Source organism: Pithys albifrons, chromosome 6 (assembly GCF_047495875.1).
Source record: "Pithys albifrons albifrons isolate INPA30051 chromosome 6, PitAlb_v1, whole genome shotgun sequence".
In the NCBI taxonomy this organism is placed as follows: domain Eukaryota; kingdom Metazoa; phylum Chordata; class Aves; order Passeriformes; family Thamnophilidae; genus Pithys; species Pithys albifrons.
This window is the reverse complement of record NC_092463.1, coordinates 62,166,676-62,190,212: the sequence shown is the minus strand read 5'-3', so window position 1 is coordinate 62,190,212 and position 23,537 is coordinate 62,166,676. Positions and strand designations below refer to the sequence as shown.

The window sequence follows — 23,537 nt, the reverse complement described above, 5'->3', positions numbered from 1 at the left end:
GGCCCCATGCCCAGTGCCCAGCAGGATGGACCCTGCCCGCTGCCTCCCAAGGCAGGGGGCACTCGCTGGCCTGTGACGGCTGGTGGTGGCCTTGGGACCTGCCATTGTCACCACCTGCCACACGGTTTCCAGGCTTCCACACCACAGCCCCCTGGGACCCTCAGACACAGAACTGTTGCAGGGTGAGTGCTGGAGGGACTGGGGACCATACAGGGCTAGGGACCTTGGGGATGGGGACAGGGATGGGGGCACACCTGGGGGTTCTGGCCCCTGTTATCCAGAGTCTCCTGGCAGGACCATGCAGATTCTGACGTGCCCAGCCCAGCTGCAGCGCCTGGAGGGGATCCTGAGGAAGAACCTGCCCCTCGCCCTGCCGGTGACCAGAACGCTGCTGTCACCTCTGTCCTCTGCCATGACTGGAACCCCACTGCCACCCCTGCTCTGTGCCAGGACAGGGATCCTAATGCCACCCTGCCAGTGTTGGGGACCCCAGTGACACCCCTGCACTGTTTTGTGACTGGAACCCCAGTGTCACTCATCTCTTGCCCCAGTGATGAGGCACCGTGTCACCAGGGACCCTTGTGTCACCCTGTCCCCTACACCTGTGCCCCCTCCCCTCAGCTTTGACCCCCACATCTGCCCCTGCAACTCCCAGTTTTGACCCCACATCTGTCCCCCAGCTGACTCCCCCACATCTGTCCCAGTTCCCCCAGCTCTGCCCCTCCATCTGCCCTGACACCCCCCATCCCTGACCCCGTATCTGCCCCCCATTGCTGACCCCCCCTGCTCTCTCCCAGGTCTTCGGGGCAGTGCTGAACATAAACAGGGGGAACCCAGGCCAGTTCGAGGTGCTGGTGGACAAGTGGCCTGATTTCGGTGCTGTGCTGGCCCGGCCCAGTGGAGAGGTGGCCCAGAGGGACATGGGGCACTGCAGGGTTGGGTGGCACGGTGCCCTGGCACATGCCAGGTGTGCTCAGGGCACCTGTGGATGTTCCCAGGTGCCGGTGAACGATGGCTACTGGAACACACAGGCAGCATTCTACCGGGATTTGGGAGCATACCGGGCACTGCTGGAGACCCCCGGGTGCCAGCGCTGGGACGCTGCCTTCACCATCATCGGTGGCCTGGGGGTGTGGGGGGTCCTGGAGGGCACTGGGAGACATTGGGGAGCACTGGGAGCAGGACTTCGTGTGATGGGGTGGGGTTGGATGAGTGCTGTCAATGGGAAATGTTGGGGCTGAATTTAAGAGCCACTGAGGGGTACTGGGGCTGGAATTGGGGTGGTGGGTACACTGGGAGCAGCATCCTGGGGAGCACTGGGGTTGGACTTGAGGGTGCTGGGGGCACTGGGGAGCATCGTGATTGGACTGGGGGGCACTGGGAGCAGGAATTGGGGTGATGGGTACATGGGGGACACAATTCTGGGGGGATGCTGGGAATATTGTGGTTGGATTTGGGGGTCTGAGAAGCACTGTAGTTGGACTTAGGGATGTTGGGGGGCACTGGGGAGCATGGTGGTTGGATTTGGGAGTGCTGGGGGGCACTGGGGAGCATGGTGGTTGGATTTGGGAGTGCTGGGGGGCACTGGGGAGCATGGTGGTTGGATTTGGGGGTGCTGGGGGGCACTGGGGAGCATGGTGGTTGGATTTGGGAGTGCTGGGGGGCACTGGGGAGCATGGTGGTTGGATTTGGGGGTGCTGGGGGGCACTGGGGAGCATGGTGGTTGGATTTGGGAGTGCTGGGGGGCACTGGGGAGCATGGTGGTTGGATTTGGGGGTGCTGGGGGGCACTGGGGAGCATGGTGGTTGGATTTGGGGGTGCTGGGGGGCACTGGGGAGCATGGTGGTTGGATTTGGGAGTGCTGGGGGGGCACTGGGGAGCAAGGTGGTTGGATTTGAGGGGTGCAGGGGGTTTTGGTTGGACTTAGGGGAGCTGGACACACTAAGGACAGGGATTCGGGTGCTAGGGACAGAGACTGGGATTGCAAGTATCCCCTGGGAACACTGAGAGGGGGACTGGGGGCAGGAATGGGGATGCTGGGCGAGTGAAACCTCCTGACATCACCCTCCCCAGGGCTACAGGATGGGGTGACCACAGTGTCAAAGGACCTGGCGAGGACCAAGGGTGTGGAGCTGGATATTGTTGAGTACTACACCTACATGCATCCCGACCCCAGCACCATGCCCAAGCCCCGGTGAGCCCCTCAGTTCCCCATGCCCTCACAGGCACCCCCTGAGCCCCCACTAACCCCCCGACTCACCCAGGCCAGACCCCAGCGTGCGCCTGGGCTCCCTGCTGCCCTCACACGTGGACCTGCTGAACAAGACGTGGCCCTACGGGGGGAACGCCCGGAGCCGGCGGTACCTGGCCGAGCTTTTGGGGCGCTTCCCTCACGTCTGCCTGCAGGACAGCACTGGGGAGCCCGTCAGCTGGGTGCTGACCGACCACTTTGGGACGGGCACCCACAGCTTCACCCTGCCCAAGCACCGCCGGCGCGGCCACATGCAGGTGGCACTGACGGTGGCGGCACAGAGGGCACAGGCCCAGGGGTTCCCCACTTTTGGGCACACAGCGCTGTGGAACCAGCCCATGCAGCAGCTGCAGGAGCAGCTGGGCCACCAGCGCCTGCCTGGGATCTGCTGCTACATCCTGCACAACCCCAGCCTGGACAAGGACGGGCCCTGAGGACCCGCTGTCCCCTCCGTGGGGCAGGGGTGTCACCATGCCCTGCGACAAGGGAGAAAAGCCCAAATTAAAGAGTGGTGTGGAGTCTCTGATGGCAGCTGTGGGGTTGTGTGTCCCTCTAGCACTGGCCGTTACAGCGGTGACACGGCTTGGTGGCTCACGTGTCACCTCAGAGGGACATGGCAGTGTCCCTTGGGAGTCACCCCGTTATAGGCCACGCACCTCGGCTATTCTTGGCCCCCCCAGGGAGGGCTGAAAGCCTCAGGCAAATAGTGGCACCTGCAGTGTCACCCCCCTGCACGGGACGGTGTCACCAGAACACAGTGGCTGTGGGTCACTGGCTGGGCTTTCTGGGGGGAGCAGACAGTGACACACAGAACAGAGGGTGACAGGATGGAGGGTGACTGTGTCATGGAGTGAGTCATGGCATGGGGGGGTGACAGGGACAGACAGGGGTGACAGTGTCTGGGGTGATGCAGAGTGTTGGGATGTGGGCGACAATGTCCAGGGGCACAGGGAGGGCCATGGGAGTGACAGTGGACTGGGGGTGAAGGGGACAGATGGGGAGGTGACAGATGGGCAGTGTCCAGAGTGTTGGGGAATACTAGGATGGGGTGACAGGGACCAGCAGGATGGGGGTGACAGCGCCTGGGGGTGGTAGGGGGATCTGAGGGAGTGACACGGTGCAGGGTGCTGGGGACTGCCATGGGGTGACAGTGCCAGGGAGGACAGTGTCTGGGGTGATGGGGACATCTCGGGGAGTGACAAGGTGCAGGGTGCTGGGGACTGCCATGGGGTGACAGGGCCGGGGGGGACAGTGTCTGGGGTGATAGGGACCACCAGGGCAGAAGGGATGACAGTGCCTGGGGGTGGTGGGGCCATCTCGGGGATGCCATGGGTGACAGTGCCCAGGGTGACAAGGACTGTCACAGGACAGTGCTGGGGGTGGTGGGCACAGCTGGAGTGGGTGCCAGTGCCAGTGCCAGTGCCTGAGGTACTGGGGAACACTGGGATGAGTGTGGCAATGCCTCACTGGGGCTGCCGTGGGGGTGGTGGGGACAAGGGGGAGGTGACAGTGCCCGGGGACAGCTTGGGGGTGCTGGGGACAGGCTGGGGGGTGACAGTGCCCGGGGACAGCTTGGACGTTCTGGGGACAGGCTGGGGGTGTGTCAGCGCTCAGGAGGACGGGGTGGGACCCCGGCGGGGGTGCTGGGGGTGCTCAGAGGTGCCCGTGGCCACCGGGATTGGCCGTGGCCGGTCCCCCAGCGCGGTCCCGCCGCTTCCGGCAGGGCAGAAGGGGGCGGGCCCTCCCAATTCCCGGTAGCGGCGGGTCCCGCCCAGTTCCCGGTACCGCCGCCAGCTCCATGTCGCGCAGGGCCATGGAGCAACCCCGGCGCATCACCGACTCCTTTCCGCGGCGGCGGCGGGGCCCGGGCCGAGCCCCCGGCAGGCTGAAGGACAAGGGCAAGGACAAGGACAAGGCACAGGTGAAGGCGAAGGTGCGGGACAGCCCTCGCGCCGCCCCGCAGTCCCCGCCGGACCCGGCGCTGCTGGACATGCTGCGGCGCTTCGACCTCTCCTGGGAATATGGGCCGTGCACCGGTGAGCGCCCCGGTGACCCCCCGCTGTCCCCGGCCCCACTGCCCCCCCGGTCCCCCACTGATTCCCCGTTGTCCCCGCTGCCCCCTCGGTGTCCCCGCTGCCCCCCCCCGTGTCCCGCTGTCCCCTCGTGTCCCACTGTCCCCCCATGTCCCCGCTGCCCCCCCTCGTGTCCCGCTGTCCCCCCGTGTACACCCTGCCCCCTCGGTGTCCCCGCTGCCCGCCCCCGTGTCCCGCTGCCCCCCCGGTGTCCCCGCTGCCCCCCCGGTGTCCCCGCTGCCCCCCCCCGGTGTCCCCGCTGCCCCCCCGGTGTCCCCGCTGCCTCCCCGTGTCCCCGCTGTCCCCCCGGTGTCCCCGCTGTCCCCCCGGTGTCCCCGCTGCCCCCTCGGTGTCCCCGCTGCCCCCTCGGTGTCCCTGCTGAACCCCCTCGGTGTCCCCGCTGTCCCCCCGGTGTCCCGCTGTCCCCCCGGTGTCCCGCTGTCCCCTCGTGTCCCGCTGACCCCCCGTGTCCCTGCTGAACCCCCGTGTCCCGCTGTCCCCCCGTGTACACCCTGTCCCCCCGTGTACACCCTGTCCCCCCGTGTCCCGCTGCCCCCCCGGTGTCCCGCTGCCCCCCCCCGGTGTCCCCGCTGCCCCCCCCGTGTCCCGCTGCCCCCTCGGTGTCCCCGCTGCCCCCTCGGTGTCCCCGCTGCCCCCCCCGTGTCCCGCTGCCCCCCCCGTGTCCCGCTGCCCCCCCCGTGTCCCGCTGCCCCCCCCGGTGTCCCCGCTGTCCCCCCCGTGTCCCGCTGCCCCCCGTGTCCCGCTGCCCCCCGTGTCCCGCTGATCCCCCGTGTCCCGCAGGGATCACCCGCCTGCAGCGCTGGGAGCGGGCACAGGCGCTGGGGCTGAGCCCGCCCGGTCCGGTGCGGGACGCGCTCCTGGAGCACCGCGACGACCCCAACGTCACCTACAGGTGGGTACGGGGCGTGGGGCACCCCCTGCCCTCCCCTCCCGGTGCCCCCCGCCCCTCCGTTTTACCCGGTTTACCCCCGTTTCACCCCCGTTTTGCCCCCACAGCCTCTGGCACGAGTACGAGCTCTGAGTGGCTGCGCCGAGGGAAGGAAGGAAGGGAAGGAAGGAAGGGAAGGGGACCCGTGCCCGATGCCCCCCCAAACCCCCATGCGGGGGTCCCGGGGGGATTAAAGCTGGTGTGAGCAGAGCAGGGGGTGCTGCGTGCTGTTTGGGGAGGGCAGGAGGGTTGTACCCCCCCCAAAAAAAAACCAGGCAAGGGGGTCCGTGCCACTCTATAAACCCCCTTCTGTTCTCCCCATCCCTGTCCCCTCCAGCCCCCCGTACCCCACAGGGTGTTCTGATCCACAGTGAGGGGCTTGTGCTGGAAAAAAGGGATGATTTCACTTCTGTTTCCTCCCACCCCTGGGCTGGGTCACCCAGAGGGGGCTCTGACCCCCTGGAGAAAAGGGATGGGTGGACCCATCCTGGGTAACTGCACCGGGAATCCCACAGGAGTTTGAGGTTACCTGGGTAGTCAGAGCCAAAGGATGGGATTTGGGTATGGATGAAACAAAACTGGGGCCCAGGGGGGAAATATCAGTTATTGGGTTGGACAAAGGGAGGTGGAAGCATAGCAAAAAGGTCCAAAAATGGGGAGGAAAATGAAGAACGAGGTACAAAATCTTGTGAAGGTGACCACAGGGAGGGTGCTAAGAATTTAGGGATGCAGGTGACTGTGGGTTGTGGTGCTGTTGTCCCGCTGTCTGGGAGTGAGGAAGGAAGAGTGACAGTGTCCCGTGGGATGCATACAATTATAATCACTAATGAGCAGCTGTGCTGTGGGCAGAGTCATAAAGTAATAACAGGATGTGTCTACTGTTAATTATTTAGCTTATTGACGACTTAATTCATCATATCTTTCTGTTGCTTAACCAATAAAATTCATTGTTTCTATGCCAAGCCTGAAATGGAGTGTTGGAGCCAGGATGGGCTGAGATGGTGGGATGGTGGGATGGGGTGGGATGCCATGACACGGGGTGCGCCTGGCCTGGGGAGCTGCGGGTTCCCTGCCCCGCTTCCCTATTCCGCTGCCGGGCCCCGAGACTGCCCCGATCCCAATTCCGGTCCCAATTCCAGCCCCAATTCCAGCCTAGGCCGCAGGGGTTGCCATGGCAACCCGGAAGTGGAGGCCCCCGCGCTCGGCGATCCGCGGCAAAACCCGGCACGGCTGTGCCCGCCCCCCGCGCCGGTGCTGTCCAATCAGCGCTCGAGCGCCTCAGCGCCTCCGCCAATGGCGAGCCGGGCGGGAGTACATAAAAGCCCGTGCGGAGGCACAGCTGGTTTTTCAAGTCTGGGCGCTCGGAGTGAGCGGCTCCGCTCCTGCTCGGCGTACGGCGGTAGGAACGCCTTTTCCTCTGTGTTTACTCTGTACGGGTGTTGGGGGGTGTTTAGGTGCGTGTTATGCTGGGTACTGGAGGCCGGATAACCCCAGGTGAGCCCAGGGGAAGCCGTGCCGGGGCTGAGGGGCTGGTTCTCTGTGGGTGTCTCATGGTTTGCCTTGGAACCCCAAAACCTCTCCCTGTGCAGGGCTGTGAGGCAAACACCGCTCCAACTTGTTTTTTGGGTACTGAATTCATGCTTTTCCCTCATTCTGTATTAGTTTCCAGGCTCGGTCGGGGCTGCTCGTGGTGCTGGGCGAGTGTGGAGGGTTGTGCTTCCTGCTGGGAGAGAGAATTCCCTCTGGAAGCTGCTCCATAAACCCCATCTGTGCCAAGTCTGGGAGTGTCTACAGGTGAGAGCAGCAGTTGTTGCTGTAGGAAGGTGGAGCTGAGTATTTAGCTGTTAAATCTAGAGACAGGTGGGAGCTGGGAGGGCCCTGAGCAGGTTTGCTGGCACAGCAGCAGTTTTAAAAGACCTTTAAAATGCCCAGGAAAAACTCTTTTTTTTTTTTTTCAAGGCCAGGGTGGTTGCTGTGCCCTCCAGCAAAACTATTGGCCTTGGGATGTGTGGGATGAGGAAATCTTGGCCACGTGTAGGCTGGAAAAAAGGTGTGTAGGTACCTGTGTGTACCCAGGGAATGGGTTCTGGTGACACTGGAGCTGCCAGGAAGCCAAAAAAGGGCTGAAAAAGGCAAAAACTCTGTTGACACCTGCACCAAAGGTGATGCAAATCTCCCCCCTCTTGGTTACAAACTTAACAAAGCTCCCCAGAAAAAGAAGCTTTAGATTCCAACCCAGCTTTCTGCTACAGCTTTCCTTCCTTTCTCAGCAGGTCAAGTGCCACTGTGTCCCTGAGGTCACCCTTTCTCCTGCTGGGAGAGCAGGAGGTGGATGGAAAGGATCCCCAGGGATTTGTATGACTGTGATTTTCCTACAGCAGCTGCGATATGGACTTTGGAGGTACCACTGGGAATGTGCCAGCATTCCTGCTGGAGTTTTTCTATGAAATGTTTCAACTCAGAGTAAAACTAAAGTCAGAGCTGTTCTGGAGCATGTTGCACCTGGCAAAGCTCCCTCCTTCTGTTTGTTTTTTGTTCCTGGGGGCACAGTCTGGGCTTCCCAAGTGATTTTTGGTAAATGATCCTGTGAAAATAGTTTTGTACTGAAAGGGGAAAGGAGCTCAGATGTTCATGATAAAAGCTTTATGCTTTTTCTGTCAGTAAGCTCTTAAAATATCTTGCCTGGCTTCTAAAACTCAGCAATTGAGTTTTAGAAGTTTCTTGTAAGGGCCAATGTCAGGCAGCAGAATTGGCCCCCCAGGAGGGACCCTCTGCCTGCTCTCCTGTGGGTCTGAGGGATCTCTGGACCTTCACACCATCACTGAGACTTTCTCAGGAAGACCTTCAGATCTCCAGACTGGTCTGGGACAGGAAAGATCCCACTGCATTTTATAAATACATCATTCTTCTGTTTTCCTACCCATATAAGTCCTGAGGATCTTCCTACACGTTGTGTGGGGTGCTTTGGTATTTTGGATATTGATTTTGGAGTTTGGACTCATAAGTGTATTTGATTTTTGGAAACTGGCTTATTTTGTGCTCTTGAAAGCTTGGGATGAAATTGAGAATGCTGTTGATGCTCCCTGGACCTGGTGAGTTCAAAGCAAGATCCCTGGAATTTTATTCAGCATTCCTGAGAGTATAAAAGGTGTCCCCCCTCCACTGCAGAAATGGAGATCCCTAATGGAAAATCAGTGGGGTATAAAAGTGGTGATATAACTATAAAAGGAGTGTGATGTTGGGTGCCATGTGAAAGGGAGGAGGGAGACAGAAATGCAAAGATTTCTAGTCTTAACTGTATTAATACAAAGTTAACAGCTATGAGTGCCCTGGGGATAACCAAAGCTTTATGAACCCAGCACTGTCTGTTGACTGATGGACAGAACACAGACTGGAAAGATTTTTGACTCCCTATGAGGACCACACTGAAACCAGGGAGAAATTATTAGCAATAAGCACCTCCAGAAAAATTAGAGCCTTATGAACCCAGCACTGCCTGCTGAACTGGGACAGAACACAGGCTGGAAGGTTTCCTAACCCCTGATATGAGACAACACTTAATAGCCAGAAAAGAACTTTCCCCACAGCAGCTCCCAAAATAACATTTATTAATACAAATATGTGACAGTTTTTGTGGGTTCTGCTTTGCCGGTGAGAACGTTCAGCTGCAGGATTGTATTTAATTGATAATAAAAGACCCAAAAGAAACCAGCACAAACACATTCTACAGAGACAAACACACCAAACTCAAGTTACAACACAGCAATGTATCCCATTTTCCCAACAGACAGAAACCAGCACCAAAGAACTACTGACTAAAACACAGCCACCTAAAACACTTATCCAGACACTCTGTCAGTAACACAGGACAATGAAATATCTTGCACTCCACTCTCTCTGTGACACAAAAGGAAAGAGCAGAGCTGCTCCTTATCAACACACATGTTGAAAAAGAAACTGCACCTTGAAAGCAAAGCAAGTTACTGTAGTTGCAAAACAGAGCTGGGCTTATAAAGTAAGAACAGCAAAAAGCAATAACCAATATAAAGGAGCAAAGTGTGCAGCAAGTTACTGTTATTGGTATTAAGGGAGCAAAACACAGTTAGTAAAGGAGATGCTTATAAAGTAAGAATCAAAGTAGTTGTTAGCATGAGATGTAAGATGGAATGTATAAAGGAACAAGCTTTGCAAGAAAGTAAAGTATAGAAAAATAGAAAGCACATACATGGTCTTCTCACCCCTACCTTGTTCCAGGGGGCAGGAGGAGACCAGACAAGCTGCAGGAGTTACACTCATAGAGACGTGGCACTTCCCCCCTCTCTGCTGGAGTTTAAACTGCATCTCTTTTTATACCTTTTTTTTTCTTCAGGTGGTTGTGTGACTTCAGTCAATCTATTAGGGATGCTGCAGATGCCTGAGGGGAGGTGGCTCCCAGAGTGGTTATAGAGGATATCCCAAAGGGGGCCATGTCATTCCTTAAACAACACTCCACCCTGTGTTAATCTTATCAGTTTGTCCTCAGCCAGGAGCATCCCTGCAGGGGCTGAGGGGTCTCCCTCAACCCATCAGGGCTCATCAGGAGCCATCACCCCACACTGGGATTAAGAAATGATTAATGATGGTACAACTGGCTATTTTCTCTTAAATGTGGTTGTAAGAGCCTCATGAGTGAAAGGTGTGGGTTCCAGTCCCCACTGTCTGCTTTGACAGTGTGTCAGTCAGACAGAGGTGCAACTTCCTCAGGTCTTAAAACAATAGAAGGAGAATTTAGGAATGACCCTGTAAAGGTTATGGATGTGACAGGGAAAACAGTGGGTAAGTCCTCAGTTTCTCTATTTGCCACACTCTCATTGTCCTTTGCTAGGAGGGAAACTTGAGGCAGAAATTAAATTTTAAAAAGGGGATATTGGAACTCCTGAAATGATGTGTTTCAAAGTAGCAGCTCTGCTTGTGCAGGAAATAAGGCCTGTCACAGCAACATCCTGACTGAAGCTGAAGATGCAGTTTTTCCTGTCGTGTGAGCCTGTGGAATTCCAGGAAAATGGGCAAGGGTAGAACCTGTAAGAATTACCCCTGAGCTGGGATCTGTACAGGGAAGGCAAAGCCAATATCCTTTAAAATTAGAAATCCAAGGGGGTTGGTTTCAGTACCAGACAAATTTACTAAGAATGGTTTGCTGGTTGTGAATCCAAGTACTGGTAAAGAAAGCAAGTGGGAAAGGTGATTGATTAGTGAGACAACCACCTGAAATAATAACCTGGAATATTTGAAAGTATTAGATTTGAAAGATGCATTTTTCTTCATCCCCTTGAGAAAGGAAAGCCAAGAAATCTTTGCTTTTGAATGAGAAACTGAGAAGGAAGAAAAGAAGCCACCTGTCTTCTCCTGAGCCATGAACTGCCTTCCTGGGAATGGTGGAGTGGTGTTGACTCTGGATTGCTGACTTGTGGTAAGACCATGACATGAACTTTATAAAACAGCCTGTAAGAATTTCCTCCCTTGGACAGATGATGCAAGAAAAGCATCCCCTGGTGAGAGCTCTGGGTCTGGCAGATCTCTCAAATCCCCTTGAACTGTTTGAAGCAGCTTTGTTTGTGAGGGAAAATATGAGTTGCCTCAGAAGGAAGGATATTGATACAGTTTTTAGTGCTAGTAGATACTTTTAATGGATAGCCACAAGTTTGTCCTTGTTGCACCAATAAAGCAAGAGAAGTAGTGAGGGTTCTCTTAAACCACGGTCTTCCCAGGTTCAGAGTTCCTTCAGGAATGTCATCAGACAGAGGACCACATTTTATTGCAGCAGGGGTGTACAGAAGGTCAATAAAATTTGTCAGAACACCTCAGTGATGTGGATGCAGACCTTGTCTATCACATTGCTGAGAATTTGGGTTCAACCTGGAAGAGCAGACATCTTAAACCCTCAGGAACTAATGCACAGTAGGCCTTATCAAACTCCCCATATTCTAGGAGATGTGCATATTAAAGGAAAAATGATCTTCATAATTGTTTGATGGCTTTAGGATCTACTCTGCAGGAACTCCAGAGATCCAGGGGGAATGGATGCCCCATCCCATCTGCTCCTGCCTGGCCATTGGGTCCACATCGAGTGCTGGGACTCTGAGCCCCTACAGGGCAAGTGGAAAGGACCTTTGCAGGTTTTGTTGACCACACTTAGGGCAGAGAAGGACCTTGGACATGTGATTCTTAGGAAAGCTGCATTTGATTGGTTAGCAGAACAAACTGAACCCTTAAAAAGTGTCATCTGTGTTTGTGTATTAGCTTGGATCATGATTCAATGCTGTGGCTGTTGTAGTCACTTGTGGCTCAAAGTGTGCTTTAAATAATGAGGCCTGGTGGCCAAGAAAAAGAGGGGACTGATGTCTGAGTTTGGAGATGTAACAAGAACAGTTTTTCATAGAATGGATTGGGTTGGAAAAGCCCTCCCAGCTCATCCAGTCCAAGCCTTGGTCCAACTCCAGTCCCTTTACCAGATCATGGCACTCAGTGCCACGGCCAATCCCAGTTTAAAAACCTCCAGGGATGGGGAATCCACCCCCTCTCTGGGCAGCCCATTCCAATCCCTGAGCACTCTCTCTGCAAAGAATTTTTTGCAGCAGAATGTACCATAGAAACTCTGTAGAGCTGAGCCAGGTAATTTAAAGGGACTAACCAAGTAAAGGAAACTAAAAAGGGAACTGAGGCAGCCAGCCAAGCAACACCAGGTTAATCTGTAACCAGCTGAGTTGTCCTGAAGTTGGTAAGGCAGAGAAGACCACCAGAGACCCCTGATGAAGCCCCTCAGAGACCTGATAAGGGTATGTATATGTGGTAATAAGTGTTAGGAAATGTCCTGAGTGTGTAACAGGAATGCACGGAGCAAAAATGAGTGCTCAGGTGCTGCAGTGGAAACACCTTTGTGTTCACTTTGGGAGCATCCAGCAGGCTGAAATCATTGCAGAGCATGGGAATAAAGAATGCCTGGCTTATAAAACTCACCAATTGAGTCTTGGAGGTTTCTTGTAAGAAATTTTAGGCAACACCTGAAGATCCACGGTGTGCTTTTGAGTTCAGTTGGAAAAAGATTTCCAGAAAACAGGAAATTGTGTCATTCTGAGAAGTTGCATTTTTTGAGCTTGCCTTCAGAGCTGATGCCCTTGGCAGGAAAGGTCATCAGCAAGGAGGCTTTTTGCCCTCAGGCAGGAGGAAAAGGCAGTGCTCTTCCTCCCCAAGCCCCCAGCTCAGCAGGGCTTCCAGGAGCTCTTTGGGTTCTCAGTTGTGCCCCGGGGGTGGTGACATGTTCCTCAGTCAGCCTAAAGCACCAGTACATCCCCCAAGCATTTCTGGGAGCCTGAGGTGCTGCAGCACTGGGGGTGGGTTTGTTTTTTGTTTCCCTAGAAGTACAACCAAAGGGGGGGATCTCTGATCTCACAGTTTTGTTGTTTGGGGTTTTGGTTGTTTTTTGTCTTTCAGGGTTTTTTTTTTGTATCATCATGGAAATCATAAAAAAAAGTCACCATTCTGTAATTTCCCAACTGACTTGCACTGGTTAAACTGGAAGTGCCAGACAGTTGTAGTGCACCATTTATTGGCTGTATTTAAGCAGTTTGGTCTCTGTTTACAAAGGGAGGCAATGCAATGTTATGGTTTTCCCTCCCAGTATTCTGAGGTGCTGCCCTGAATTAGTCGATTCCTGCCCCCTCCCGATGGTGTTTCCCAGCAGTCCCACAGCAGCTCCCAGAGGTCCCTCCAGGCTGTGGGACAGGCACAAACCCCAGGGCAAAGGAGAACCTGGAGCTGGGAGATGGACAATTTAATGGCATCAGTTTGAGCTGTGCCAGTCCAGTGAATGCCAAAGGGAAATCCAGGACTCCAGCAGTGGGAGTGTCTTCCCTGGATGTGTAAGGAGAGGCACAGCTTCTTACTATGAAGTGAGTTACTGAGATTTGGGGTGGGTTCTTTCAGTTCCCTCTGGAAGTTTTCCCTCTCTCTGGGTGGGTGTGGGAGCCCAGATTCCCATCCCAGGCCAGCTGTGTCCTGCAGCCCCCAGTGGGATGTCCCTGCACACCCCCAGGGGAGGAATGACCTCAGGAACCCCCATGACTCCCATCTGGAGCATGGATTAATGATTATTAATGAGTTATTATGCAAGTTAGGGATTAATTATGCCCATTATGAGGCTAAATTTCCAACCCTCCACCCCCCAAAGCTGCTGGTGTTACAAGGGCTTAAAAAGTGAACCACGCTGAGAAAAATAAAAAAGCTGTGAGTCCTCCAAGGCCATCAATGTGGAGTCCAAACATAGCACATGGTGCTGGCTGAGCACTGGGAGTCTCTGCTGGTGCTGGAAGAGAGGATTCCTTTGGAAAGCTGCTCCATAAACCACAACTCTGCTAAGTCTCTGAATTTCTACAGGCAAGGGCAGAATTTGTACTCCCAGAGAGGAGCATGCTGTGGGTGTGGGAGGCACAGAAGTTTTCCTGCCAGCATTTCTCAGCCATTGATCTCTGTGTCTCTGCAGCAGTAAGTTCATCAATGAGAGCTGCCTAAATGGTAATGCAGAAGCTGTTCTTGAGGGCTGGGAGAGCAGCAGGGAGCAAAACTTGTGTTGTTATTTTCCATGGAGCTCTCAGGATCTCAGTGACATGTTATTTGTGCCCTGCTGGGAAACCCCTGTGCAGGGTAAGTGGTGTGAATGCGTGTTTTTGCCACTCTCTGATGCTCTGGAGTGCTCTGGCTTATGGAATGGGATCCGTGTGGAGCAGCTTCCCGTGCCTGTCTGTGCAGGGGGGTCAGTCATGGAGTGTCCCGTGGGATCCCTGAGGCTGGAAAAGCCCTTTGAGCCCGTGGGGTCCACCCCCAGCCCATGTCCCCAAGTGCCACATGAGGAGCCATCCCCTGAGGGACAGGAGTTGGGGTGAGGGCTGCAGGCCCTGGCAGTGTCACTGCTCACTGCCTATGGGTTCCCAGAGAGGCTCCAACAGCCCTTCCCTTCTCCCTGTCCTTCACAGGAAGGGGTGACTGCTCTGGACAGTGTGCAGGGGTGGTAAAAAGCAAAGCTAAGGATGGCTTAATTAATGCACCTTCCCCTGATGAGTTGCAAGGAGATAATAAACCAAATATTTGTTCTGCCTGTTTTAGTAGAAATACATTGTAGAAACAGTAGTTAATAACTTGTTCTGTTTTAGTTACCTGGACCAAGGTCTTCTCATTATAGACAACATTATGGAGTATATACAAGAGACCACTGGGCTACGAATCACATCACTTGGATGTTTAAACTAGATATAGGGGGGCTTAGAGCCAGGACTTTGTAATGCTTGAAGCAGCCAGATCAGCAAACACAGAAAAGAATTCATTAATATGTATAATTCAGTGTTGTAACCATGCCTCTGGAATGCATAAAATGGTTTGCTTTGTTTCCTTAAGTGGGGCTAGTGTGTCCAGGGAGAGCTGGCAGCTCCCCGGGGCCACAATAAATACCTTTGCTGCTTAAAGATACATTCTCTATAAGCAGTTCCTTATTCTGAGGTTTCTTGGCTTCATTTGGAACCGCAGGTGGGACCTTCTCCTGGTTGCAGAAGCCTCGTCGGGGCTTGGGACCCCCTGAGGGCCCCTGGGTAAGTTTACCCAGTGGGGTTCCCTTCCCTGCTTGGCTTCTAGCAAGGGGGAACTCTGGACCTCTGCATATTGATACAAAAGGTATTTATACTTGTCTTACTTGATTCCCATAAATCAAAGGGATATTCCACAAGAGTATTCCTTGAAACTGGTATGTGCTTTGCTTGCTTGTATTTGATAAATTTGTATTGATTTCTGAGGACTCAGTCCTCTTGTATTTCTTGTATTTCTCCTGGATTTCTGGAGGTTCCTGTAAGACAGAAGGGGACACCCCCTGCTGGAAGTAGCACTACAGGTGCAATTTGTCTTGAATACATAGGACTAGTCTCTTGTGTTTGCACTCCATGATTTGGAGCTTAAGTGCCTCTATTGTGTTGTTAATTTTCTGTACAGTTGTCATTTTGCTTTGTCTTGTTTGTTTCTGAACTGCTCATTGTGTGTCTGAGCTGTTTTGTTTGCCATGAGTTAAGCAAACTGTATTGTTTTTATATATGAGAGGTAAATGTAGTTGGATATGGATATTTTGTGTAGCTAAATCTGTTTTGTAGTGGTTTTATGTGCTTGGCAATCCTGGCTGAATCAGATAACAATGTATTAGAGTGTAATAAAATATGATTGTTCTGGTCCGTGTCTGGCCCTGCTGCTTGCTAAGTTATAGAAAAAACATGAAAATAAAGAGAGTGTTTTTAATTTAAATGATCAATGGAGCATAGAAGGGTGAGAAAGTAGTTATAGCATGCTGGGAAACCAGGCAGAGTAGTGTACAAAGTAACTGTAACACTCGATGTTCTCTATTACCAAGGCCGTGTTCCCCTCTGACTTGGCTGATACCAAGATAGATACAAATACCCTGGAAACACCACTCCTGTGGGGAGAGGCTGAGGGAGCTGGGGGTGTTTAGCCTGGAGAAGAGGAGGCTCAGAGGTGACCTCAGCACTGTCTGGAACTGCCTGAAGGGAAGTTCTGGCCAGGTGGGGGTTGGTCTCTTCTCCCAGGCACTCAGCAATAGGACAAGGGGGCACGATGGGCTCAGGCTCTGCCAGGGGAAATTGAAGTTGGAGATCAGAAGAAAACTCTTTGCAGAGAGAGTGCTCAGGGTTTGGAATGGGCTGCCCAGAGAGTGGGTGGATTCCCCATCCCTGGAGGTTTTTCAGCTGAGCTTGGCCGTGGCACTGAGTGCCATGATCTGGTAAAGGGACTGGAGTTGGACCAAGGGTTGGACTTGATGACCTCGGAGGTCTTTTCCAACCCAACCAATTCTGTCATTCTGTGATTCTATTCTAATAGTGAAGGTTGTACAGGAGGATGAGGAAACTGATGATGGGAGGAAGATAATGTGGGCAGGGGTTGTAGAACCACTACCCAACAGGCAATCATGCAGACTGTTGCCACTTATGTAATTAATAGGCAGTTTTTGGCTGCCTCCCAGGCATCACCTTACACTGGGTACTGGCCCTGTGCAGTATAATGGATGGCTGATAAATAGGGACACCAGGAGTGGGGCAGCTGAGGGACACCCATCCTTCCACCGAGCCCGTGTTGGCTCCATGGGGACACCTGCCAAGCATGGGTGACATCCAACTGTTTCCATCCTGGTAGTCCTGGCCTGCCTGCTCCAGTGAGCATCAGTGATAGGAAGTAACCACTGCAACATCAACTATTTTGTATCCTTTTATTAAGTTTTTAAGTATTTTGTTCTTTTATTCTCTTTTGTATTAAGTATTTTATCCCTTTTATTCTCTTCTGCTAGTTGGTATTGCAATAAATGCTGTTGGTGGTGTTTGTGATCAGCTTTATTCTGGACATGTATCTAAAATGAGCTGTTACACATAAAGCTGGGTTGACAGTCACTTGAATGGTTGTTTGTAGAAAGAACCACCTCAGCTGAACTGGTCATACATGGAGACAGCTGTTTATTCCAGGTCTCAAAGATGAACCAGCAGCCTGGTTTTCAGATGGCAGCAGCTTCATGAGATAAAGAAACTGGCTGTGCAATTACCACAACAGAAGAAGTAATTGAATCAAATCCTTTGCCTACAGGAACTTCAGCTCAGAAAGCAGAACTCACAGCTCTCATTCAAGCTCTAGCCCTAGCAAAAGGTAAGTGCATTAACATTTACACTGACTCTTGATGCCAAAGGGGGTTTTGTTCTGATTTTCACATTTTGTAGATTTTAGGAACACAGTAGCTGTAGATTTTTAGTGGGTTAATATTTCTGGCTTAAGTTTAATGTCTTTCTATCATTACCCCTGTCCCAGAATGGGAAGCTCAAATTCTTTTTGTTGTTTAGTCTCTTTTTCAAGGTACAAGATTGGAGGATATCAGAAGGCCTGCAGAACAAAACAAACACAGGTCAGAGTGACCCAGAAGTCAGAACTGGAAGAACTCCAGGAGCCTGAGGAAGAGAAGCCAATGAAGACAGAGGGTCTTGACAACCCCAGACCCAATTCCTGGGGATTGGAACAGGGGTGGGACTGGGGCTGGACTGAGAAATGTGTAAAATAATGATTGGAGAGATCATATTATAACAGTCATGGAAACTAGAACTGGGGAGCATCCTGTATTCCTGTGGGCCACAGGCCTGATATCAAAGGACCTTTACTTTTTATCTTACCCTCCTCTAACTTGGCTCAGAGTCCTGCTTTGGGGGGTTCTCACATGGCATCACTCTAAATATGCCTTTGTACATGGACATGGAGCAATCTGGAAAGAATGAGGACTTGAACTGCCCATGGAGAAGCAGTAAAACATGCTGAAGAAATTCTACAATTGTTAGAACTGTCCCAACTTCCAACCCAAGTAATGACAATGCATTGCTGGGGACACTTGAGGGGTAACACTGTTCCAGAGGTAGGTAACAGAAAAGCTGATGCTGAAGGTAATTTAGCTGCTGCAAGGAGCAAATTGTAGCAGTAGATACAGACAAGCAGGTTGAGTATGAAGAGTCAGATTACAAATGTTTGCATGAGAATGGGAGTAAATTGTTGGACAATGGGTGGGGTCAGTTGAAAACAGGCCAGCTGGTGTGAGCAGAAAAACCAGTGTGGCATTTTGTAAAAGCAGAACATGATAGAACTCACTGGGGATTAGATTCTCTCTATCAGCATTTGAGCACTAGAGTGGCAGGATGAAATTTGTTTACAACAATAAAACAAGTCACCTCACAATGTGAACTCTGCAAAATAACCCAAATACTGGAACTAAAATACACCAAGGAGCAATAAGTAAAGGGCACTTCCCAGCTGAAATTTGGCAAATTGATTGTTGTGAACTCCCAAGAAAAGGGAGTCTCCGTTACCTTCTGGTTTTGACTGACACATTTTTCTGGTTGGCCTGAAGCATTCCTGTGCAGAACAAATAAATTAAGAGAAGTAGTTAAAGCTTTGCTCAGTTAAATTATACCACAGTTTGGGGTACCTGAAAGCATATCCTTGGACAGAGGTTCACAGTTCTGTGCACAAACTGTACAAGCAATCAGTAAAGCACTACAAATTAAATGGAAATTACATACCCCATATAAACCCCAAGCAAGCAAGTGGAAAAATAAACCATCTCATCAAGCAGCAAATAGCTAAAATATGTCAAGAAACAAATTTGTACCTGTATTTGTAGCTTTACCTATTCCTTTAATTCAAATCAGAGTCAAACCAAGGTCAAAAGAAAAGTTAAGGCCATTTGAAATTCTGTATGGCAGACCTTATGGAATAAACAATATTAGAAGTGAAGCCTTGGATCAGATTGGCAATCAGTATGTTCATGATTATGTTATAAATGTGGGAAAACAGATAAAAATTCTACCGTGGTGTTGGAACACCAGACTAAACAACAAGACTGTGAACTGCATCCATTTCCTCTGGTGGCTGAGTATGTGTTAAGAATTTTTCAAGAGACCCTCTGCAAGAAAAGTGTTGCTGACTTCATTTCTGTCAGTCAGGATAAGAGAGAGACCCACCTGGATTCACTAATCCCGAGTCAAGAAAGCCCCTGAGAAACCATAAACATCAGAACCTGTAGGACCAACTACCCTCAGACTCGCTCAGCATCGAGATATTTTTGTAGGATATTCTCCCACAGCAACACAAGTGTTTAATTTCCTTATGCAACCCATCACAGTTTCATCAAGAGTATTAACTCTACTATCCCTAATTAGCTACAGTTTGAGTGTTCCAGCCAAAAGAATACAACTAATCTGAGTAATGCAAAACCTGTGCCAAGCCAACCAATTCTAAAATCTCACCAAAGACTTGCTCAGCCTCTGAAGACCAGGATGAGGCCAACAAGCTGCTAATTGAGGGACTGAAAATACATTAAAATGGAACCAAGAGCATTAAGAAGGTTCCTGAGAATCCCATTGTTCACCTTTTTTGTGACAACAGTGTTTCTTCCTTTGGATTATTCCCTCTGTAGGCTTTGGGCTTTATTTGGATTTTGAATCCCTCGCTGTGGCCCTGACACTGATCAGGAGCTGGCAGGAAGAACAGAGTCAGAGTTCCTGGCAGGCACAGGGTGTTTTCCCTCAGAGCAGATCCAACTGCTGCCCACCAGCCAAGCCAGGTGGGATCTGCTTTTGGCTCTTGGCTTCTTCAATGCCAAATTCCTGCTGGAATAGCCTGACAGTGCCCCACAGAGCCCAGATATTCCCCTGCTGAACTGTCCCTTTAACACCAGGTTTGTCAGGCACCAGCCGAGGTTCCAAGGAAGCTCAGCACCATCAGGACAAGGACTGGTTTATATTCCATAGAATTTGCCCCTTATAACCCACCTCCACCACCCCCACTAATGTCCCTGTGGGGGTCTTTACCAAGTTTCCTGGAATTCAGCTGATTTTTCCCCCCTGAGTTGGGGCTCCAGGTGATGTTTTCAAGCAGGAGGAGGTGGTGGCTGGACACACTCCAGGCCATGGTGAGGCAGCACCTGAGCACAGGTGAGGATGTCTCTCTGTGCAGGAAGCAGGTTTCATTTCAGAGCCTCAGGAGTGGCTTTTCCCTGAGGAAAGGGATGTACATTCCTGCCTTCAGGGCACCTCAAGGCTGACTCACCTGTTAGAGCTTTCCATGAGTTCTGCAGTTCCAGTTGGGTCATCCCAACAAAACTTAATCCACCTATACCCTTTTATTTTAAGGCATCTCCAAGGGCTATTGCTTGGGATTTAATTGCTGTGAGGGCAGATTCCTCTGGCTCTAACACTGCAGCTGGATGATGTCCTCAGGTTGGAAGGGCAGGGATCTGGGGTGGGTAGGACATATCTAGGGGGAATGTGGGAGCTCTGGAAGGTCAGCACTGGGAATTCCTGGCTGTGCTGCTCCACAAACATGATGTCCTGACATTCCCAAGTGCCAGCTGGACTCGCTGGGTACCTTTGGGGTGTTGGTGGGGTCTGTCCAGGGTGAAGCATTTCAGAGTTCAGAGCAGTCCATGGCTGAGAGGCCACAGGCAGACCTTTGTCTATGCCCATCCAAAACCTTTCCAGGCATCCCAGTGCCCATGACTGGGTTCCCATCCCTGGCATGTGTGTTATGCAGCCCTGCCTGGGAGACAAATCCATCTTCTATTTGGTGGAAGTGCTGGCCTAGTGCTGCTCCATCCCTGCTCCCACGAGCTGTGATAGGAATCCTGCAGCTCTGGGTGGGATTCCCTGACCTCTGGACACACTGGAGCACTGCCTGCCCCTGGCAGAGCACTGCAGGGCCAGCTCATCCCTCCTCTGGAAACAGGAAGGACAGGAAGGGCTGGGGCGCTTTCTGTTGCTGTGGCCTCCTCCCACCCCGCGTTCCCTGCCCAGCTGGGACACATGGAGGGAGCCCCAAGAACATTCCTGGAAGGGAGCAGGAGTCACCGAGGGCTCTGTCCAGCCTCAGGCCTGAGAAGTGGCCCCACCCCAAGCACCCCCTGTGATTTTGGGCTCCAAACACTCACCTGGAGGAGAAGCCCCACTGCAGGCAGGACCAGATGGTGACACTCAACAAAACACCTTTGTCCCAGTCCAAGGAATCCCTCAGGATTCGTTTGGCTCATTTATCCCTGAAAACAGATGTCATGAGCACCTTTGCAGGGGGTGGGTAAATCCTGAACAGGGCAGAAAACAGGGTTATTGGGAGAGTTTTGTGCTGTTACACAACTGTTCACCTGTGGTGTTCCAGCACCAAGTGCCCCACATGGAGTTCTGCCCCACAGACGTTCCAGGGGCTGGGTTTAAAGCAGTATTAGCCTAAAAGTAGTTCCATTTGCCCAGAATTACACTGTTGGCACTGGAAAAGGCTTTGGGGCATTTTGGGCATCGTGAACATGATGCTCTGTTTTGAAATAGGGAAACCCTGCACATACTGCAAGTGCTGTGCTGCTCCCAGGCCAGAGGGTTCTGGTTCCCAGCTGCTCCCTGTGTCCCTGCTGAACCAGCATTCCAGAGGCAGAACAAGATTTCACAAGGTGGGGCTTTGTTCCCAACAGGAGGCAGGGATTTCAAGGTGAGAGACATCCTTCTTTCCAGTGTAGTTCACTCCCAAACCTCCCCAAGGATGACCCATCTGACTGCAAGAGTTAATTTATGCCAATCCCCACCTGGGCCCAGCCCAGCCGGCCCTGCTCCCTCCAGCCCAGGGCTGGGAAGGGCTCGTGCAGAGGAGGGAGAACTGCAGAGCTTTATTAGAAGTGGATTTGCTGACAGCATTTCCCTGCAGTCTCACCCCCCTGCTTTGACTCACATGGCAGTGTCCAGTTCTTGCAGTTTTTATTCCTCTTCTGTAGTTGTTTCTCTCCCTGGTAGGACCTTCCCCACCTGGAAATAAGAACAGAGAGTTTGTCACTGGAAAGAAATGGGGGGAGAAGAGGGAAAAGTATCAGGCCTCACCTGGCAGGTGTGGGACGAGGTTCCCAGAACACGAAGGCACGAGAAAGGGGGGCTGCCGTTCTCCCGTGTCCGGCAGAGCCCACCAAGGCCGGGCTGGGGTGACCCCAGTCCCGGTCTCAGCCCCAAGCCCACCTCGGTCCTTCGTCCCCGGGACCCGCATCCCGCCCGCCGGGGGAGCGGCGGCACCGCCCGGGACCCGCAGCGGAGCCGGGCAGGACCCGCTTCCGAGCCCCGGTCCCGCTCCCGGTCCGGGCCCGGCGCAGCTCCGGGAGCGGCCCCCGGTCCCGCTCCCGGTCCCGGCCCGGGCTCGGCGCAGCTCCGGGAGCGGCCCCCGGTCCCGGTCCCGCTCCCGCTCCCGCTCCCGGCCCGGGCTCGGCGCAGCTCCGGGAGCGGCCCCCGGTCCCGGTCCCGCTCCCGGCCCGGGCTCGGCGCAGCTCCGGGAGCGGCCCCCGGTCCCGGTCCCGCTCCCGGCCCGGGCTCGGCGCAGCTCCGGGAGCGGCCCCCGGGCCGGGGCTCCGGCGCCCAGCGCCGACCAGTCCCACCGAGGCTCGGGACGAGCGTCCTGCGCATGCGCGGCGCGGGCGGGGCCAGGGAGGGGGCGGGGCCTGGGCCCCGTGAGGGGCGGGGCGGGAGCAGGTGGGGGCGGGGCCAGGTGCACGCGCGGGTCTCCCAAACGCGGGTGGGCGGGACCGGCACAGGTGAGGGGAGCGGGGCCGGCACAGGTGAGCGGGGCGGGCCACGAGTGGGACAGAAAGCCCAGAGCCAACAGGAACTCCAGGCAGCTGCAGGAAGATGTTATTCCTTCTCAGCCTTCTGGGAGTGGGGGGAAGGTCCCCGTTTCCATCCTGCAGTGGGAGTTGTCTCTGCCACAGAGCCTGCACTGCTCCCGGGCCTTCTTGGAGCCAATTCCCCTGGCACAGCCAACTTCCTGCAGAAAAACAGGACAGATTGGATAATAGGAGAGAATTCCTCCCTGGGAGGGTGAGGAGACCCTGGCACAGGTTGCCCCATCCCTGGAAATGTTCCAGGACAGGTTGGACAAGGCTGGGAACAAGCTGGACTAGTGGAAGGTGTCCCTGCCCGTGGCAAGGGGTGGAAGATGATCCATGAGGTCTCTTCCAAGCCAGACCACTCCAGGATTCCATGATGTTTCTATGATCTCTCCATGCAGTAATTTTCCATTGTTTCCTCTCAAATTTTGATGATTTGTTCAAGGAATAATTTTAAAATTATGCCAGGAATAAAAAGGGGAGTGTAAAACAGACAAGAATCATCAAATCATTCTAATTGAAAGCCCATGACGTCACCTCCATCCTTGTTACTGTTTCCTGGGAAACCTTATGCTCCCAGAGTTTCTAAGAGAGATCCACTGGGATTACCAGGTTTGCTCTGATGGAGCCAGGGGGGTTTAGGACATTTGTTCCTCTGCATCTTTATTCTTTAACCAGGTTTCCCCCAGAACCGTGTTGTGGGTCAAGTTTGGAATTACTAGAAATGGATCAAGTTCACATTTCCCCCCCCCCACTATGTACTCCAACAATTTCCAAATGGGGTGACTTACTGGGTTTAGAATTCCTTGTATAAAAGGCAGGCATTGGAATATCCTCTCCTGGGAATATCCACAACACCAGGAGGGTCCCTGGAAGCCACAGGTCAGGGCAGAGCAAGACCAACCTTCCTGAACTGGCTTTTCAGGGGCTGCAATGACTCCAAAGTTCCTCCTTCAACCTGGGACAACCAGGCAAAACATCCCCATGGATTTCTGACAGGGAAAACCTCACGGCTCCAACCTACTTGGC

General features: G+C 53.1%; 2 protein-coding genes and 1 long non-coding RNA gene across 8 annotated transcripts; all 3 read left to right on the top strand.

Moving 5' to 3' along the window:
- Window positions 1-4: 4 nt before the first annotated feature.
- On the top strand, window positions 5-2,782 carry LOC139673491 (glycine N-acyltransferase-like protein 3). 2 transcript variants are annotated; one of them, XM_071559221.1, is made up of 6 exons: window positions 5-182; window positions 295-376; window positions 798-905; window positions 999-1,119; window positions 2,074-2,194; window positions 2,265-2,782. In XM_071559221.1, exons 1-6 carry the CDS (start codon window positions 7-9, stop codon window positions 2,683-2,685), a joined length of 1,029 nt encoding a protein of 342 aa, XP_071415322.1. In that variant the 5' UTR covers window positions 5-6; the 3' UTR covers window positions 2,686-2,782. The 2 variants fall into 2 exon arrangements, with proteins under 2 accessions (XP_071415322.1, XP_071415323.1); XM_071559222.1 differs by lacking the exon at window positions 798-905.
- Window positions 2,783-3,844: 1,062 nt separating this feature from the next.
- On the top strand, window positions 3,845-6,228 carry POLD4 (DNA polymerase delta 4, accessory subunit). The gene is made up of 3 exons (XM_071559220.1): window positions 3,845-4,287; window positions 5,125-5,236; window positions 5,341-6,228. Exons 1-3 carry the CDS (start codon window positions 4,050-4,052, stop codon window positions 5,363-5,365), a joined length of 375 nt encoding a protein of 124 aa, XP_071415321.1. The 5' UTR covers window positions 3,845-4,049; the 3' UTR covers window positions 5,366-6,228.
- Window positions 6,229-6,306: 78 nt separating this feature from the next.
- LOC139673490 (uncharacterized) lies at window positions 6,307-18,189 on the top strand. Of its 5 annotated transcripts, none has more exons than XR_011698126.1 (6): window positions 6,307-6,671; window positions 6,935-7,066; window positions 7,543-7,673; window positions 10,590-10,721; window positions 16,813-16,990; window positions 17,182-18,189. It is a non-coding gene; the product is annotated as an uncharacterized lncRNA (long non-coding RNA). The 5 variants fall into 5 exon arrangements; XR_011698124.1 differs by having other exon boundaries at window positions 6,308-6,671; window positions 10,586-10,721; XR_011698125.1 differs by having other exon boundaries at window positions 7,543-10,721; window positions 16,931-16,990.
- The last annotated feature ends 5,348 nt before the right edge of the window (window positions 18,190-23,537 follow it).